This window comes from Paramisgurnus dabryanus, chromosome 9, assembly GCF_030506205.2.
Source record: "Paramisgurnus dabryanus chromosome 9, PD_genome_1.1, whole genome shotgun sequence".
Classification (NCBI taxonomy): domain Eukaryota; kingdom Metazoa; phylum Chordata; class Actinopteri; order Cypriniformes; family Cobitidae; genus Paramisgurnus; species Paramisgurnus dabryanus.
The window spans coordinates 24,664,982-24,682,535 of NC_133345.1; the positions used below are offsets into that span (position 1 = coordinate 24,664,982).

Consider the following 17,554-nt stretch of genomic DNA (forward strand, 5'->3'; position numbering starts at 1 on the left):
TTAGAAACAAAGCTGGTGTAAATAACTCAACAAAGATGCTCTTAATCTAGTTTATTATTAAAACTTAGATAACAAATCCAGTACAACAGTAAATGTAAGTATATATTTCAGAAAAGTGAAGATTATTCAGAGCCAACAGGAATTGAGCACCAGTATAAGAATGTAAAGGCAATCATTTAATTGCAGGTACATTTGGTGTCCAGTTATATCAAATTTTGACTGTAACAGAATTGACAGACTAATTCCAATAAAAGGAAATCATGATTTTCAGATATATAATACATTTAACAAAAATATTATATTGTTATGGCCTGTAATATCTATCTATTAAGATATTAGAAAATATAACCATTTGAAAAAATTACTTTGGACACACAAGTGTACCTGCAATAATATAAATCACCCATATATTTACCTATTAAAGTTATGACTGGTCAAATGCTTTACCATATCAAGTTATTTAAGAGACACAGAATACTTGAATATCAAAATTTCAGTGAAAATGGCATATCTAATTAAAAACCTCAAATGCCTGTTAAGTTGCAGAGGAGGTCCCAGCAAAGTCATAAGATATACAGCAGGTCAGCTAGTGGGGATCAAACATCACAAGGATCAATTGCTCAATTTCCAGACTGTACAAACTAAAGCAAGCAGAGCGCTTTGATATTTCCATGAGCAATGTTTCAGTACTCCCTCCAGAGTCCAGACGTCAAACAATAAAATGAAAAACCATTCATCTGTTAAGAACGTATCTCCAGTTCATGCAATGAGTCGATTGTTCAAATATTACATTTGTCCATGATATTAAAAGCATACACAAAATAAGCTCAAAACAAAGACAATCCAGCTAGTACATAATATATGAACTATCTTTTTTGTACAACAATATAAGCGATCCAAGAGCTGCCAGCAGTACTTGCCCTCTACTTTTTCATGAAAAGACATCAAATACAATAGTGTCGATTTAGTTTAACCCTACTCAAAATAGAAATAAAAAATGCACTATTTTCTTGCATAAAAATCTGTATCTGTTGAATGGATTGGTGGTCCTGAGTTTAAAACATCCCTTTGATGCACCATGATGAACACAAACAGAAAAACAGACAATAAAATAACCATGTGAACAATTCAATGTTGGCCTATCTAAGCGATCTTAAAAAGAGCAAGAAAAGTGAACTGTTTGGCCAGGTAATGTTATTGTGTATGTGTCCTTTACATAATTTATACCACACCAACTGGTGCTGCAATTCCTATGACAATGTTGGACAACTACACAATCTAATGTCAATACTCTATAGCAGTAAAAATATACTTCACAATTTCCATTTAGTTTATGCAAAAATACTTATTACAAAATGTCTGATTTGCCACAATTCTTAAAGTAACCATCTTCAAGTTAAGATATACGATGGCACCATCATCTATTACATTTGTCAATGACAAAACTCTTGTTTACATCATGGTCGACTTGTAAAAATAAGTGCTTTTTATCATCAAGGTTGTTTTACCATAGGTACCCTTTTTTACACACTCAGTCCCAGCTAGTCTAGAAGCTTACAAACCTGGTTAACTGTGCAAATGAGACCAACGTGGATCTCAGACACGATATACTGACCTGTTCAGCATGGACAGGAAGCACAACTACACAAACAGCTAGCTTGTTGCTAGCTACCAGGCTAACGTAAGTTCACACAGGACCCCTTCACTGAAGGTTGTGGAAACGTTTTAAAACCAGAAATGTCTATTAGGCACCCATGTAAGTGATTGCTTAAGAGCCCTTGCGTCTGACTTAGAGAGTATTTCATTAAATGTGTGGTAATTTGTTGATCCAAAAATAAAAGGTTTCTATAAACATTGAGGTAAGTGCCTCATTTTTAAACTGTTCATGGGAACACATCCACGATCCACGAGTGTCATTGTTTGAAAGTGCTTAAACTAAAATCTGTTGAACTGACATTCTCGAAAGTCCTGCAGATGTTTTCATCTCTGTCCTCAGTTTGTACTCTGCTGCTTTTACTGTACAGTAGCAAAAGATGGTGAGTTCTGGGTGTGGTTATTTAGATAGGGCTTGTGGGTTCATCCTACGACACGCTGGAGCACCGGAGGTTTGGAGAGCCCATCTGAGTAAGCACTCTGTCCAACCACTGCAGGGGACCGTTAAGATGCAGCTCTATCCAGCAGGGGGTGCTGGTCACTGTTTGCCGTCTGCAGGAAGAAGAATCTGGGTCAGTAATGTGCTTCTTATGCAGGCAAGCATTTTCAGCAAACTCTACACAGGCCAGAAATAGCTGTTTTACATAACCAAGCATTAGATTGTTGTGTGTTGCAGTCACAGGGTGATTAAATACCTTTCAGTGCGTTTAATTTTACTCTACATAACATCTTTATTTAAGCAAGACAGATGTGAATGACAGCTGAGGAGCATTAATAGAGAATGTGGAGCTTTTACATAAGCCACAAACCTTTTTAATAATAAATGTTTTAACAGTAGTTCATTTTTTTTATTATACTTTTCAATACACTGCAAAAAATGACTTTTTTAACTTATTATTGTTATCTTGTCAACATGATCTCACAGCAAATCGTGTTATAGTCACAAAAAAAATCATTTATTCGTGCCCATGGCACAAAATTCAGCTTTTTTTCGTGCCTTATGCACAAATGTCCTTTTCAGTAGCGCCTCACTGAAGAACACGACATTCAGGGGGTGGGGTTGGATCCAGATATCTCTTCCCACTGCATTTTGATTGGTCGGCAGTTTTACCACAAGACACGTCATACACGTGTTGTTGCATTACCATTTCCGCATTGAGTCGTAACTAAATTAAGTTCAAATTCTTTTGACAGAAAAACAAACTTTACTAAGGACTACAATAAAAGTAGTGATCTAGATCCAACCGCGCCCCCTGGATGTCGTGTTCTGCAGTGAAGACCATCTCAATTTTTCCCCTAGTTGTAAATCATTGTTGCTTGGGGTTATATTTGGGGTTTGGGTAAGGATGTACTTTTACGTATTGGTTTCTACATGTTTTTCTTCCGCTTTTAAAACTATTGTCGCCTGGAGTTGGGGTTAGAGTTGGGGTTTGGGTTAGGATTTCTAAAAATGTAACAGAAAGTGATTCTAATTCCAACCCCAAGCGACAAAGAAAATGGGAAAAAACTATGAGAAAACAATACATAACATGACACAAAAAAGAAAGTGAAAGAAAGAAAGAAAACGTATTTATAGAAATTCGAGTGACACAAAAAAGACATTAATGCTTAAGGCACAAAAAAAGCTAAATGTTGTGCCATCTTTCCGTGAGATCACTCTGTATCTTTTGAGTACCAATATCTAAAAATTCTTTTTTTTTATGTTATTTTTTGGCCCAGTTTGCCTTTTATTGATAGACATTAAGTTATTGAGAGACGACAGGAAATCACAGGGTGAAGATAGGGGTATTGGATCGGCAAAGGACCTCAAGCCGGGATTTGAACTCGGGTAACCAGGAAGTGCATTTGCACCATATATGGGAGAACTGTCCACTACACCATTGGCTCCGACAAATATCTAAAAATTCTTAAATTAAGATGCATCTTGATGAGCAAAATGACCTAAGAAAATAACTCTAGTTTTAAGGCAAAAGGCCGGTGGTTTTTGACAGTATAGTGTCCCCATCATCACTATACCGGGGTGTTAGGACCCACACAGACCATAGGGTGAGCAGTGCACCCCCTTTTGGTCTCACCAACACCTCTACCAGCCACAATCTGGCTTTCTAAAGATCTAAGTACTGACCAGGCTCAAACTTACTAATGAGGCTGTTTACACTTGGCATTAACATGCGTTTTCGTCGATCGGATCACAAGTGGACGACGTTAATGCCAGGTGTAAATGGTGTTCAAAACGTTTTGAACGCGTCCACTTTCGACCACTTTCAACCACATCCAGAGGTAGTCGAAACCACTTTCGATCGGATCGCTTTGGAGCTGCGGAACGCATATGTGGTTGAATGTGTTAAAACAGCCACACGCGCCGCCTTCTCTCCGCCCATTTATCTAATCTGAGGTATTAAACACAAATTTTACGTCTTTTTTTTTACTTCTGGCGTGAACATACGGTGAACAGCGCTATTTTTAGCCTTTCATTGATAAAACTACTGCGGGTGTTCTCCGTAGTTTCGTTTTGAAAGCGTGAAAGTTGCGCGATCCTATTTCATCAATTGCGCTGAAAATTCAGAGAAAGCTCTTACATGTACATGTACAAAACACTGTGCAGCATGTTTACTTGCTAAACAAGCAGTGGACTCCGACATAATATTAGTTTGCGTCCATATAAACTCATCATTACTCCCGCTCGCGTTTGAATGACAGCAGAGAGACTCGCCCACCGTCTCACGGACCGTCCCCTCACAGTATTCAGGACAGAAGTGGTCGAAAGTGGACAAAAGAGACGGATTTAAATACCAGGTGTAAACGTAATGTGTCTCTCTCGTCCACTTGTGATCCGATCGATGAAAACACATCTTAATACCAAGTGTAAACAGCCCCTTAGGGCTTAAGCTTCAGTAGGCAACAGAGTGATATGGCTGCTTTTGATGTCTGAACACCCATTCTGGCCCGTTTCCCTGCAAAGCATTCCCACATTCCTGCTACAATGTTTCCTGTAGGTTCAAAATAACATCTTACTGTTTTTAATTGTGTGCTGTAAACTGTTGTGCTTTAAAATAAAGTGCAGAAACTCCAGCAAAACTTTGCCCTGGTTACATTAATGAGATTGAACCTGGTGCCATGCACAGAAGTGCTTTCCTCCTCGGGCATCTACTCAGAGTCTGACTGTGATGGTCCAAATCCACCAGTATGCAGTAAAATCACCCCCATTTTCGGTTTAAGTTATATATGGAGTATAGGAGATATGCTTTTGTTTACCTCAGGCAGAAATAAAAGAGACTGCAGACGGAAATTATTACTCATCTGATAACAGGTTACTGTAGTATGCGTATGCTATGTCCCGGCTCACCTGTACTCTGCTCCCCACCCTTTGACGAAACTCATGCGGATGGTGCACATGCGGGTGAGCTGGTACACAGCCTCAAAACCCTGATTCACAGATTGGGTCAAGAGAGCAGCAAACTCTTGATTATTGAAGATCTTCAGATTACAGCCTGAGAGAAAATGAAAGGCACACACATATATACGCTTGAGTGGTTCTTTACAACATAATGAGGAAGTCTATAACATGCATGACTGAGTGACTCAGAGGACGTATATACACGCAGCCAATCAAAACGTACAGATGAACTGACTCACCGGGAGGAATCTTACACACCGTGGCGGGGTGCCAGCCATAACGCTGGTTACAGTTTGGACTCTGGACGAAAATAGCACTGTCACTCAGACACTCTGCAAACACTTCGCCACCGATGTAATACAAGCGCACACCTCGGCCTGGGGAACAAGGGGGCGGGGTGAAGTGTAAAGAACACACTGATTTCATAATTTCATCATACGAATTACAATAGAGCTAAGGGTGAATTTACCGATGTGTCTGCGCGTGAGCTCCACAGCTGCATTGCGGTTCACGTTGGACAGCAATCCCAGGCAGAAACGCTCGGCGTTGGAGGGGTCTGTAAAGCCGTCCACTGTCAGAGATGGTTGGGAGGCGTGAAAGGTCTCGCCTACACGCTGGTTCAACTCGTAGTAGGAGATGGAGCACCAGAAGGCAGACTCGCAGTATGTTACCGGTTGCAGGTCTAATACACACAAAACAAAAAAAGTGTGTTGAGAGAGGAAGCAGAGAGACAAAAAAAACAAGTGCAGGACAAAGATAAAGGGACAGAAGCAACAAAGTAAACAAATAAATGTATGCAGAACAGGACTTCTGCAAATCTGTGAATAGGGATCACATTCTGACAATGTAGCCGTCCCTTGCCCTTTGAAATCAGCAGGTGGCTGTGTTATTTGTTATTTCTTTTACATGCACCCCTGGTGTTTCTCTGCAGAGTTAAAACAACCCTGCGACAGGATATTATTATTTTTACTACATTAGCCTGGGCGGGCTGAGAACACAGAGACGACAGAAACAAAGGCTTCTATAAAATAAGGTACTCATATTATCACTCCTACTATTATATTCATAGTAGAAATATAATAAACACACTAAAGGCCGCAGTAAGGTCATTTTTTTTACGCAAACGCAAGGGTTCACATACAGTGCACGTGACACAATTTTCTTCATCAGAAGACTGGGCGGTACTGTACACGCATTGCCAGATTTTTGAAACCCTTACGATGCCCTGAGCGATTGCTTGTAAATAGGACAGTAAAGATGCTGGTAGCATTACTCATCATCTGCCTTACTGGCAGTGACTCCCACTACAGTTTTCTCATTGGCTCAGGGGAACAGACTTCCCCTCTCACCAATCACAGCAAGTGGGGTCAGGCAGGCAGCTCCACATTATGAAGATAACGTGCCAGAGATAATCCACCCAGATTAAAGCCAGACCTCACAGCAGGGTGTAGTCTCCCCTTCATGATGTACTTACAGCAATCTGACTGATCATAACAAAAACCTTCTGATGGAGATCACAAAAACTGACAGGAGATGAACGTGTGATCTTACCTAGGTTGTTGTTTGCGGGGGAAACCGGGTTGGGTGAAAGGCTCGGGGAACCTGAGACAAGAAATCAGATTAATATGAAAAAGTAGTTTTAATGATATCGTGTCTCATAGGAACCCAGAGATCTAACCTGTGTCCATGCTGTGGTTCATGTGGTGGTCGCTGGTTTCGCCATCCTCGCTCAGGTAGCCTGGAGGAGGCGTCTCTGAAAAAACAAATTAGACATTAAGCAGCAAGAAAAGACATAATTATGTCATAGTAATAAAACATGTGTTATGAGTGACATTTTTATTATAGAGAGCATTTGGTTGAACATAAATCTATGTAGTAAAACATTAGTCATCAATACTTTTTTCACAAAAATTACGTTATGGGGGTGGGGGGTTAAAGCTATTCGTGCGTTCTGACTTATTAACACTGTAAACTCTTTCCCTGCCAGCATTTAAAAAAAAGTTTTTTATGATTTTCCCAAAAGTTTAATGCCTTCCAGAAAATGTTCTTCTTTAAATATTTAAACATATCATTACAATATATCAAATGAAAGAACTGACCCTATGCTTTCAAACAAAAAAACAGTTTCATCCTATCTTCATTTGTTGTGAGTAAAAAGCTGAGATAACTGCATTTTTGTGAAGGACTTTTGTTAGAGATCAGATTCAGAGCGATGATCAAAACATACACTGAGTTTTTACTGTTTGGCTTTAGTGGATGCTTCAGTGTTTTATAAGTTGGCTAAGAGCACCACCTTGTGGATAATAGTGGAAATATGGATTGCCGTAAAAACTTGTCATTTTCTCTTAATTGATGAAAGTTGGATTCCTGATGCTGAACAAAGGCAAAATGTCAAAAAAGCAGGTTGATGTATAACGGAGTACTTCTGTGCCGAATGCACCTAGTCAGGGTTCGTACAAGGGTTAGGAAAGTGTTTTCGGACATGAAAGTCTTATGGTGCATTCACACTATCCACGGTAGAGGCGACAAAAATGTGCTATTCATGTGTAGTTGGACGCTTCAACATTGGAGTTTACTCGCTTCATTCGCTTGTAAAATTGTAGTAATTCGTGACATTCACGCGGATATTCGCATTATGGGAGGGGCTTTCGCGACTTCACTGAGACTCCCCTCGCTTCCTGTAATCACGTCACTACTACAGCAAGTTCCTGATTGGTTAATGCGCGTTCCCCACCGCAGAATGCCAATTCGCGTCTTTGCATTGACTTAACATGTAAATCACTCGCGCTTGCCGCCTCTACCGCGTCTGGTGTGAACCCTGCATTAAACGTAACAATCTTGCTTTATTTCTTTTATGGGCAATCTCTCTCTCTCTCTCTCTTTCATTCTCTCTTATCATTTTCTTTTCTTTTTCATAATCTTATGTGTATATGTGTAATAATGCCATGTTTTTGTTTTAGGATGACTTTTTAATATTCTGCCAGGGGGCTACTGATGAAAAATAGCCCTTTGTGCTAATTCTGGTACATTTACAATTATGTCCATTAATGTGCATTGTCCCTGTTAAACAAATAAACCAAACCAAAGTATAGTGTAAGTCCTTATATGGGCACTTTAACCGGAATAGCGCACACACCAACCAAGAGCTGACACGAAATCAACATCACCAAAAAATATGTTGTTGTTTGTGAGGAAAATGTAAGCTTGTTCAGTTTCTCAAATAGCCTAGTCTTATGGAAACAATGGATATAGTTTGTTTATTCCGGACAGCAGTGGAGTTGTGCGCCTAACGCTGGAATGGGGCGGTCCCGACCAGGTCATGAGTCACAGGCATTAAGTAAAACTGCATCAAATGTCTGTTTCATTGGCAATTGGTGCATAAGTGCATGATGTAAACAACACGAACAAATAGTGAATCATAAGTTATCCAGAGATAGTGGGATAATGTTTTGTTTGTTGCTTGCGAATCGCTCTACCTGCGGTACGCCTCCAGGAGCTAGGGCTTATTCAGAAAGAATCAGTAAAGCTAATCTGTCTTTTATAAATCTGATCAAACTAAAGACTCTTTGGAGACACGAAGGACGTAAAACTACCCTATAAGTAGCATGAAAAAGTGTGTTTTTATGCATATAAAGTGAGCTTTAATGCATATACCTTCTATTTAGGTGTACACTAACATATAAATGACACACAAATTAAGCAAATTAAGAGCAAACTGTTTAAATGTTTCCTATGCTGAGAAAGTCTTCCCATACACAGGAATTCGACTTAATGGTTAAATCATGTTAAATAATTTTAATGTTACCAGTCGTAAGTTCCAAAATCGGATCTGCCTAATTGTTTTGCCAACTTTATTAAGAAGCCAGACTGAACATTCTTGACAAACAGTTTATGCAAACAGAGACACCACAAAGCCCAGCAGCTGTGTGCCTGTGATCCAATGTGTGTGCGTGTGTGAGTGAGTAATGTCTACAGTATTGTGAAGTCCTAAGGGCATGTCTGGGTGAAAGTTAATGTGTGAAAACTGAAAGCATGTTTATACCCGGTATATAGTTGCTCGGCGGCTCAATTCCAGAAGGGAATATGGTGTTCTCAGGAATGGAGTAATCATCCAGCGGAAGGAATTCAGTGGGGATGTCAGTGTGCCGAGGAACCAGGACTGGGGGCAAAACTGAACACACTTTCCAATAAGTCACTTATTTCATGTCATACTCAAATCTGATTTTTAAAACATTTCAATCTAAATACTTCAGATTACTCTACTCTTGCCCGGCTCACCTGGTGTCTCAACACGCTGGTAGTGGTAGGGGTTCACACACACTTCATCCTTCTTCGTGTGAAAGGCGAACTCACACATGTCTATGGCACGGAGCTCATGGTGGGACTGCAGGTCAGGCCAGCGCCAAAGCCGGCAGTAGATCACATGAGGGAGGCCTTTTCTGTGAGACACCTGCAGACGGCCATCTAGAGACCTACAGACCGAGTTTAAAAGGCATTAACACAACCAACCAATATACGGTAACGAATTAATGCCAACACGGTGCTTATTTCACCTTATTAACAGTAAAGAGAATACAGCTTGGATCTGTATAACAAAATAGGGAGTGAACATCAAAGTAGCATTTTGAACTGCAGAAAAAAACAAATAGGGAGTGAACATCAAAGTAGCATTTTGAACTGCAGAAAAAAACCATGTACAACATTACACATCGATCTGTAACAACTTGCACTATTTCGAAACATAATGTTCCCATGAATACGAAAGCCTAATAAATCTTTCAGTGGTGATTTGTAAACAGCTTAGCATGGCCCAGTTAGCATGGCCTTGCTTGTAGATGTTGTAACTAATCTGGTTGTCTCCACTGACAGCCAATCAGATGAACTTCCACTGAAATAGATGCAAACAGATAGTCTTTTCCAAGTATAACACAGTCATCCTTCACCCAATGGTTTATTCAGGATATTCAAAAAGTACAAGAGCCTCATTTAGTGGAAAGTGAATCAGGCCTTTATTTCATAATGGGTTGAAAAGTGCCTGCTGATGGCCGAGGTCAATGGCTCCAAGTAGAGAGATCTGCAGTGAAAGCATGAATTATTTTCATGCTATTGTGGCCCATGCACAATGGAAGGCATTGCTAATGCATTTTATCGCATTACTGCATTTTCATGGTTATTTTAATTCTTTAAAGGGCTCAGAGGACTGACAGAGGATGAAGAAAGAAATGAGTGTGTGAGTTTAAGATATCTGGCATGAGTAGAGGAAAGACAATGTGACGGCGCAGACAGCAGACTAAGACCATCGTACTACTTTCCAATGTAATGTTTACTTAATCATTTAGCTGTTCACCAGCTGTGTGAATTTCAGTATTTTGCAACCTTAACTTGCAGTAGGAACTAACAGTGTGTGATTTATTTGTCAGACAGAAAAACATTAGCCCAGAAATTATCATGCTGCTCATCGTCCTTCCTTTTTGTAAATTTATAATTCATACCCCATGGTACTTAAAATGTGTGGTTGGCTCATATAAAGTCACTTTTTCATTGTGTGGTACAATAGCACACAAAGGTAAACTAATCTTGCATTTAGCAATGACGCTGGTAGTGATTATTCACTCTGACCAATCAGTGATCTGCAGTGCTTACACATCATGTTTGGTATCAGTATGGCTCCCTTGGAACCTCAACCAAGATGGTACAAAAATAGTATTGGATAGATACTAAATACTGTACACAGTGAAAAAAACGCAAAAGTGAGCCGTACCGGGTCAAACTGTCCAATGGAAATGCCCAAAAGTTTAAGCCCAAACGGACTGTAAACTATAAATGTATAATTGAGTCTGCAGCCTGGCAAAGACAAGTCATAGTGTTGGATTGTCTGAGTACATCCACAGAGACAAAGCCAAGTCCTGAGGTCTCTGTTTAAGACATATGACTTCTACTCCTTCTGTTTAAGTCAAACAGACCTCCAGACTGACCTGTCACACACAGCAGAACCCATTCACCCTTGAGTCCATGCCAAGAGCACCCATCTTTTCTTACTTCTCACACGTGCAGACATGCTGCCTTTTAAAATCAACAGTGGAAAAAAGACAGTGGCAAGATGAAACCATTCAATAAAATTGGTGTTTTTAAAAGCAAGTATTTCTGCAGAGAATAAGTGGACAGTGCGGCATGCCAGTAACCTCAGAACTTCCTCTGTGAGCACGAGTGACTGTTGCCACATACAATTCACATATGAGAGATGTCACACTGAATCCACTGGTCATCACCATAACCTCAAATTAAACATAACAAAAATGTTATTATTAGGGTTGGATATCGATTCAATTTGTTACCCTGGACCACAAATTTTTTTTAATTGAGATAAGCTTTTCATTGATGTATGGTTTGTTAGGATAGTACAATATTTATGAGACACAAATATTTGAAAATATGCTCGTTTTCCAGCTCCCCTAGAGTTAAACATTAGATTGTTACAGTTTTGGAATCCATTCAGCTGATCTCCGGGTCTGGCGCTACCACTTTTAGCATAGCTTAGCACAATCCATTAAATCTGATTAGACCATTAGCATCGTGCTCAAAAATAACCAAAGAGTTTTGATATTTATTCTATTTAAAACTTGACTCTTCTGTAGTTACATCGTATATTAAGACCGACTGGAAAATTAAAAGTTGCGATTTTCTAGGCTGATATGGCTAGGAACTATACTCTCATTCTGGCGTAATAATCAAGGACTTTGCTGCCATAACATGGCTGCAGCAGGCGCAACGATATTACGCAGCGCCAGAAAATAGTTCTCAGCTATTGAAAGTTACCAAGGGGATTATATTCGGGTGTTGCGTAATAAAGTATATTCAATTACTGGAATTGATTTCTGATACACTGGTTATCATTTAGTTTAGGGTCACATATTTTAAAGAGCACCTATTTCATTGCTAAAACATTTTCAGCGTGGGTTTGCTCTTGTTTACATTAGACAGTTTCAGAATATATTATCTACGCTTGCTTTGAATAGGAGAGAGGAGCAGGAAGTAGCATGACCTCAAAAACCCACAGAAGCTTGTGAGCAGGTGATGATTTCCTGCTCATTCTGTTGCACACTTTGCAATCTTTTAACCCTGTTACCCAGCTGGCCACTAATGTAAAGAACATTTTATCCGGAAGACCAAACAGCATATCAATCTGAAAATCAGTACTTCAAAGACTATGCCAAAGCCACTGCGCTTGTTTCTAAACTCTCTAAACGCCAACCTCTTACAACCAACCACAAACCAAACAACCCACGGCTTTCCCAAACCCTTGCAAGCTTTATCTAAATAACCATGTCGCATACTCTAATTAATAAACTGTGTGAGCAGAGTACGCAGTCTGTGTGCAAACATGTGCACACTCACTACAACTTACACATTAATTTGTCTGACTAGCTTTCGCTTGCTTGCTACATACACACAAAGATGATACAGTGGTTGAGGTTTGCCTAATAAAGCAGTTTAGCACGAGATGCATAAGATAAGCGCACATGTATTTCCTTTGTGAAAGCTCTCTTAAAAGGAGGCAGGATGTACATGTTTAAACTTTAGATGGCACTTTAGCTTCAGCGCGGTACATAGTACATTTCAATGTTCTAAACAGATAATGTCTTACCAAGCGACTTAGGATAACGCATTTGTTGCATTAATGACTATGACTACCATAGCATAAAGCAATAAATAGCATAAAGGCTGTGTCCAAAATCGCATACTGTGACAGTAGGTACTGAATTAGATGAAGTCGAAGTACTATATAGTATGAATATGGATAGTATAAATGGATTTCGGACCTACTACATTTGCCATGTGACATACGTCGTCATAAGTTAGTCGTTAAAGGACAAGTTCGGTATTTTAGACTTAAAGCCCTGTTTTCAGATTGTTTATGGTGAAATAGAACGGTTTTGACTGAAATTTCGACATTTGCGGCTGCCCTGAGAATTTTCGCGTGTTTGTGTTTCAGCTCAGACCTCTACAATGGGTTTAATGGTGCACTGGAACAATCCTTCCTAAAATGCATTAAACTTTCGTTTACAAAGACGTGAAACTCACCGAGTGGTCAGGGGTGTTCACTGGTATGCTCACACAAAAATCGCTCCAAAAGACGCATTCCAACAGGTTTTATCGTAGTTTTTTCCAACTCCATTGACTTGTATTAGATGTCCTGTGAGGTACGGTATTACTCCGCGCCGGGAACTTTGTTTCTATTCTTGCAATTGGCAAAGGCGGATTAGCGCCACCACCTGGGCTGGAGTGTATATTATTCAAGCTCTAAGCGGAAGAATGTACGGGTGTGAGGCGTTTGGAAAAATAGGTCCACAAGTTAACAACGAATGCTAAAACAGCTGTTGGAAAGCATCTTTTGCAGCAATTTTTGTGTGAGCATATCAGTGAACACCCCTGACCACTCGGTGAGTTTCACGTCTTTGTAAACGAAAGTTTAATGCATTTTAGGAAGGATTGTTCCAGTGCACCATTAAACCCATTGTAGAGGTCTGAGCTGAAACACAAACACGCGAAAATTCTCAGGGCAGCCGCAAATGTCGAAATTTCAGTCAAAACCATTCTATTTCACCATAAACAATCTGAAAACAGGGCTTTAAGTCTAAGATACCGAACTTGTCCTTTAACTGGAATGGCATTAAATAAGCTCAATTTAAACACAAGGGACAGCTATTTAATACATGTATTTGCATTTGAATAGAGCCGCGTTAATGCTTTTGGGCATTTTTGAATAAAACAACACCCCTCCGCGCCGCCTTCGTTGTTGAACTCCTATTCTGGGGACTCACGGAATAGCAAAGTGTCCATCGAATGAACCCTTCGGGATCTTGCCGGAAGTAGTAGGTCATTCAGGGAACTTTTCACCTACTGTTTTTCGAAACCTATGAATTCGGACATACTACTCTTCTACTGTATAATATATTAGTAGGCGGTTTCGGACAAGCGTTAAAATAAGCTAAAACAAGCAAAAATCAAGATTTTAGCAGCAAATATACATCTGTCTAGTCCAATTCTATTTAATTTATGTGCAAAAAATTGAGTGAGTGGGGGGGGCTTCAAATATTGTTGTGTGCAACTAGGGAGCCTTGAAGTTAAAAAAGTTGGGAACCACTGTCCTAGAGATTTGTTTAAGAAGTGATGTGTGAAAGTTAATCCACATTTCAGATTGCAGAGGTGTACATACAATGTTGTGACTTAGCAGTGATGTTAGATGCCATGTAACTGGATATTAGTGAATGAGTGATCAACGGTAAAGGACCCAGAACGGAGCCCTGTGGTAAACAGTGAAAATATAAACCATTCCAGCCGAATTGCAATCTGTGGCGTAAAAAATGGGAAATGAAATTCAATATCAACAGTCTTTATCTTATAGTCACAGATAAACCCATGAGATCTGTATGAATCAGCACAGTTCATTTAACTGAAATTCTCCCCTTCCGGCCACACAGATGGCAAGGTATGCACTTACATGCTCAAGTATGTAACCCCAGGCTCAAATGATACTTCGTGATATCACCTCTATTTATTAACACCATGTGAGTCAGCAGGGGATTCCCAAGGAGATTTCTCCACCAGATTCTCGCCCATTTTTCAGTCTAAACAGTCTCTTCTGCGCGCTGAGTAATCACTCTAACAATGCTAACAACGTGTATGGACATAAAGTGTTTGTGGCTTTTTGACATTATTAGTCACATCGGAATGTATCCATGATAGAGCTTTGCGTTAGCAGCGCAAAAGGTCATGGGTTTGAACCCAGACAACACACTGATAAAAATGTATACCTTGTAATCCACTGTAAGTCACTTCAAATTGTCTGCTAAATGCACAAATGTAAATGTAATGTTGAATCCCCACTCTCCAAGCTCTGTGCATATTTGCACAAACTCATACCCAGACATATCTGCAGTGCCTCATCTTGGTCATTTTACCTCACTGGCTATTAAATATCTTAATGATATTACTTATATACTAAAGTACTACTTTGGTATAGATGCTAGATGTAATAAAATCTCTGAACTGTAAATGAATGCCAGATGTTAGTTATTTATCAAACAAATTCAGCTACCCCACATATCTGTTATGTAACAACTAAACTTGTATATAGACATGTTTGTCATTCATTCAGTTAAATATTTAACTACATGTTTTCTATCAGTGAAATATATGGTCACTTACAAACATTTCAATGGTTTTCTGGCTAACGTTAGTTAAGCTATGTGGTAAGTGCTAATATGAATGCTAGCAAGCAAGACTTAAATATAAAAACGTAATTTTAAAATACAAGCAAAAAATTAAGATTTGTTTGCATGGACACTGTCATTAAAAACAAGATATGACAGTATAACACAACAACGTAGCTCTCATGGTAATCTGCAGTAATCATTTTAGCGAGCTAACGTTAACGACTCGAATCAGTTTTTAAGAAATTCAGGTAGTTTACCGACCTATAAAACGATATAGCTGGTTGACATAAATACTCAACATCAACAACCATTTTATTTTAATGTGTAAAAGGCGTGTTAAACAAGTTTTAATCTGCTGTCTTATGCTTATGTTAGCAGCGCTAGCAGCAGGACAAATCCTGGATGTACGCGTCTCAATAAATGTTGAGCTCCCTATCTACTAGACACCGTTTGAGGCATCATCGTTGCGTTCAGAATGCACCAGTGATGCCTTAAAGTTTCAACGCAGTCAGTCGAGAAGGTTTTGAAGCACAGCCTGTGTACCTCGGTATTGTGATGCACTTGGTGTTGATACTTTGGGTGGTAATGGCCTTCTCCAACTCATCCAGCTGCCCTGTCTTCTTCAACTTCTTCACCAGACTCTTCACTGCCTTCTCACACCATTTCTCCTCCTGTCCGTGCTGCTCGCCCTTCTTCCAGCCCAGAAGCCTCTTCACGATAGGAGGCGTGAAAGGCAATATAGACATGTTTAGTTATGAAGAACAGCTCTGAATATTCGCCTCGCGGTTTGTGAAAAGATGAACCGTTGATTAAGAATAAGTCCTGGGTTTATAAAGAAGAAGCCAGGTCAAAGTAGAGCACAGCAGAAAGTTTTTTTTATTCCAGTAACATTAAACACTGACGCATGATGAGAGCTAGTGAACACTGAACAACAGACGGCTGAAACCCGGAGAGACAGACAGCCAGCGCTGTCTGGACCCGCCCCTCCTCCTACTACTTCCCCATAGTTCACACCAGTGGAACTCAAGCTTTTGACTTTAAGACCCCCCCCCCCCCCCACACACACACACACACACAACAATTGGAGACCCCTACTCACAATTTCTCCCCAGTAAAATATTACAAAACATAACTACAAATATGTGTATTTGATATGAAAAAAATGCTATGCATATTTTAATGCTTATTATGTCATATCTTACAGAAACCTTTAAATAATACTGCACCCCTTTGACGTTTGTTGAGATTTAATGGTTTATACTGTTAGGTCTTGCCAATAAAAGCACTTATACTTAAAATGATACGTGTTTAGAGATTTTACAGGTAACACAAAAATTAACAATAATTTTGCATTTGTTAACATTAGTTAATGCAATAGCTAACATGAACTAACAAATAATACTATAGCATTTATGAATCTTTGATCATTTTAATTTCAGCATTTACTAATACATTTTTAAAATTAAAAGTGTTATCATAGTCAACGTTCAGTGAACAAACATGACATCATATAGGCATTAACTTATACTATTTACAAAGATGAATAAATCCTGATAAACTATATTGCACCTTGTTAATTCATGTTAGCAAATGCTACAATGTTAACATATACAAACCTTATGGTAAAGTGTTAACATTATACATTCCTTAGTTGTAATATTATATTTTTATGTTATAATTGTATTATATTACAGTGGTTCTCAAACTGGGGGCCGCGAGATGGTGCCAGGGGGGCCCCAGTTTTATGACATTTTATAAAATACATTCATTTATTATGAATTCTGTGTAATTAAACATAAAAAAGGCTACTAACCAACATCACTACTTTGTATAATTTAATATATTTTGTTTAATTAAAATTTAAGTTTTATAACTGGTTTTTGTCATAAATTTTATTTGGGGGGGCGCGAAGCAATACACAAGGGGGGCCGCACGCTGAAAAAGTTTGAGAACCACTGTTATATTAGACTATTCATTGTCATTACAACTAGTACTTTAACCTCATAAGACCAGAGCTTTGGTTTTTTTAAATTTCTTCCAGCTATTTGTGGGGTTAGGAATAACCAATAAATATAATAACCATTTTTTTTCTTTTTTATAACATGAAGCAGTGTAATTGTCCACATATGTGTACAACAGGTTCCAGTTACACTGAATTAAGTATTATGGTGCAAACAACAAAAAAAATGTAATGTCCACGTTTGTTAAATTTTAAAATTATGGTAATATTAGGTTAAGTTTTAATATTATAGTATATTTAGTGTCACATTTTGTTCTTAATGGGAGA

General features: G+C 39.0%; 1 protein-coding gene across 1 annotated transcript; it reads right to left on the reverse strand.

Annotated features, from left to right (window-relative positions):
* Window positions 1-885: 885 nt before the first annotated feature.
* smad3b (SMAD family member 3b) lies at window positions 886-16,252 on the reverse strand. The gene is made up of 9 exons (XM_065278994.2): window positions 15,811-16,252; window positions 9,329-9,522; window positions 9,093-9,221; window positions 6,729-6,803; window positions 6,602-6,652; window positions 5,520-5,732; window positions 5,290-5,427; window positions 5,000-5,144; window positions 886-2,205 (listed from the first exon to the last, which is right to left on the reverse strand). The coding sequence occupies exons 1-9, from the start codon at window positions 16,011-16,013 to the stop codon at window positions 2,082-2,084; spliced, it is 1,272 nt and encodes a 423-aa protein (XP_065135066.1). The 5' UTR covers window positions 16,014-16,252; the 3' UTR covers window positions 886-2,081.
* Between the last annotated feature and the right edge of the window lie 1,302 nt (window positions 16,253-17,554).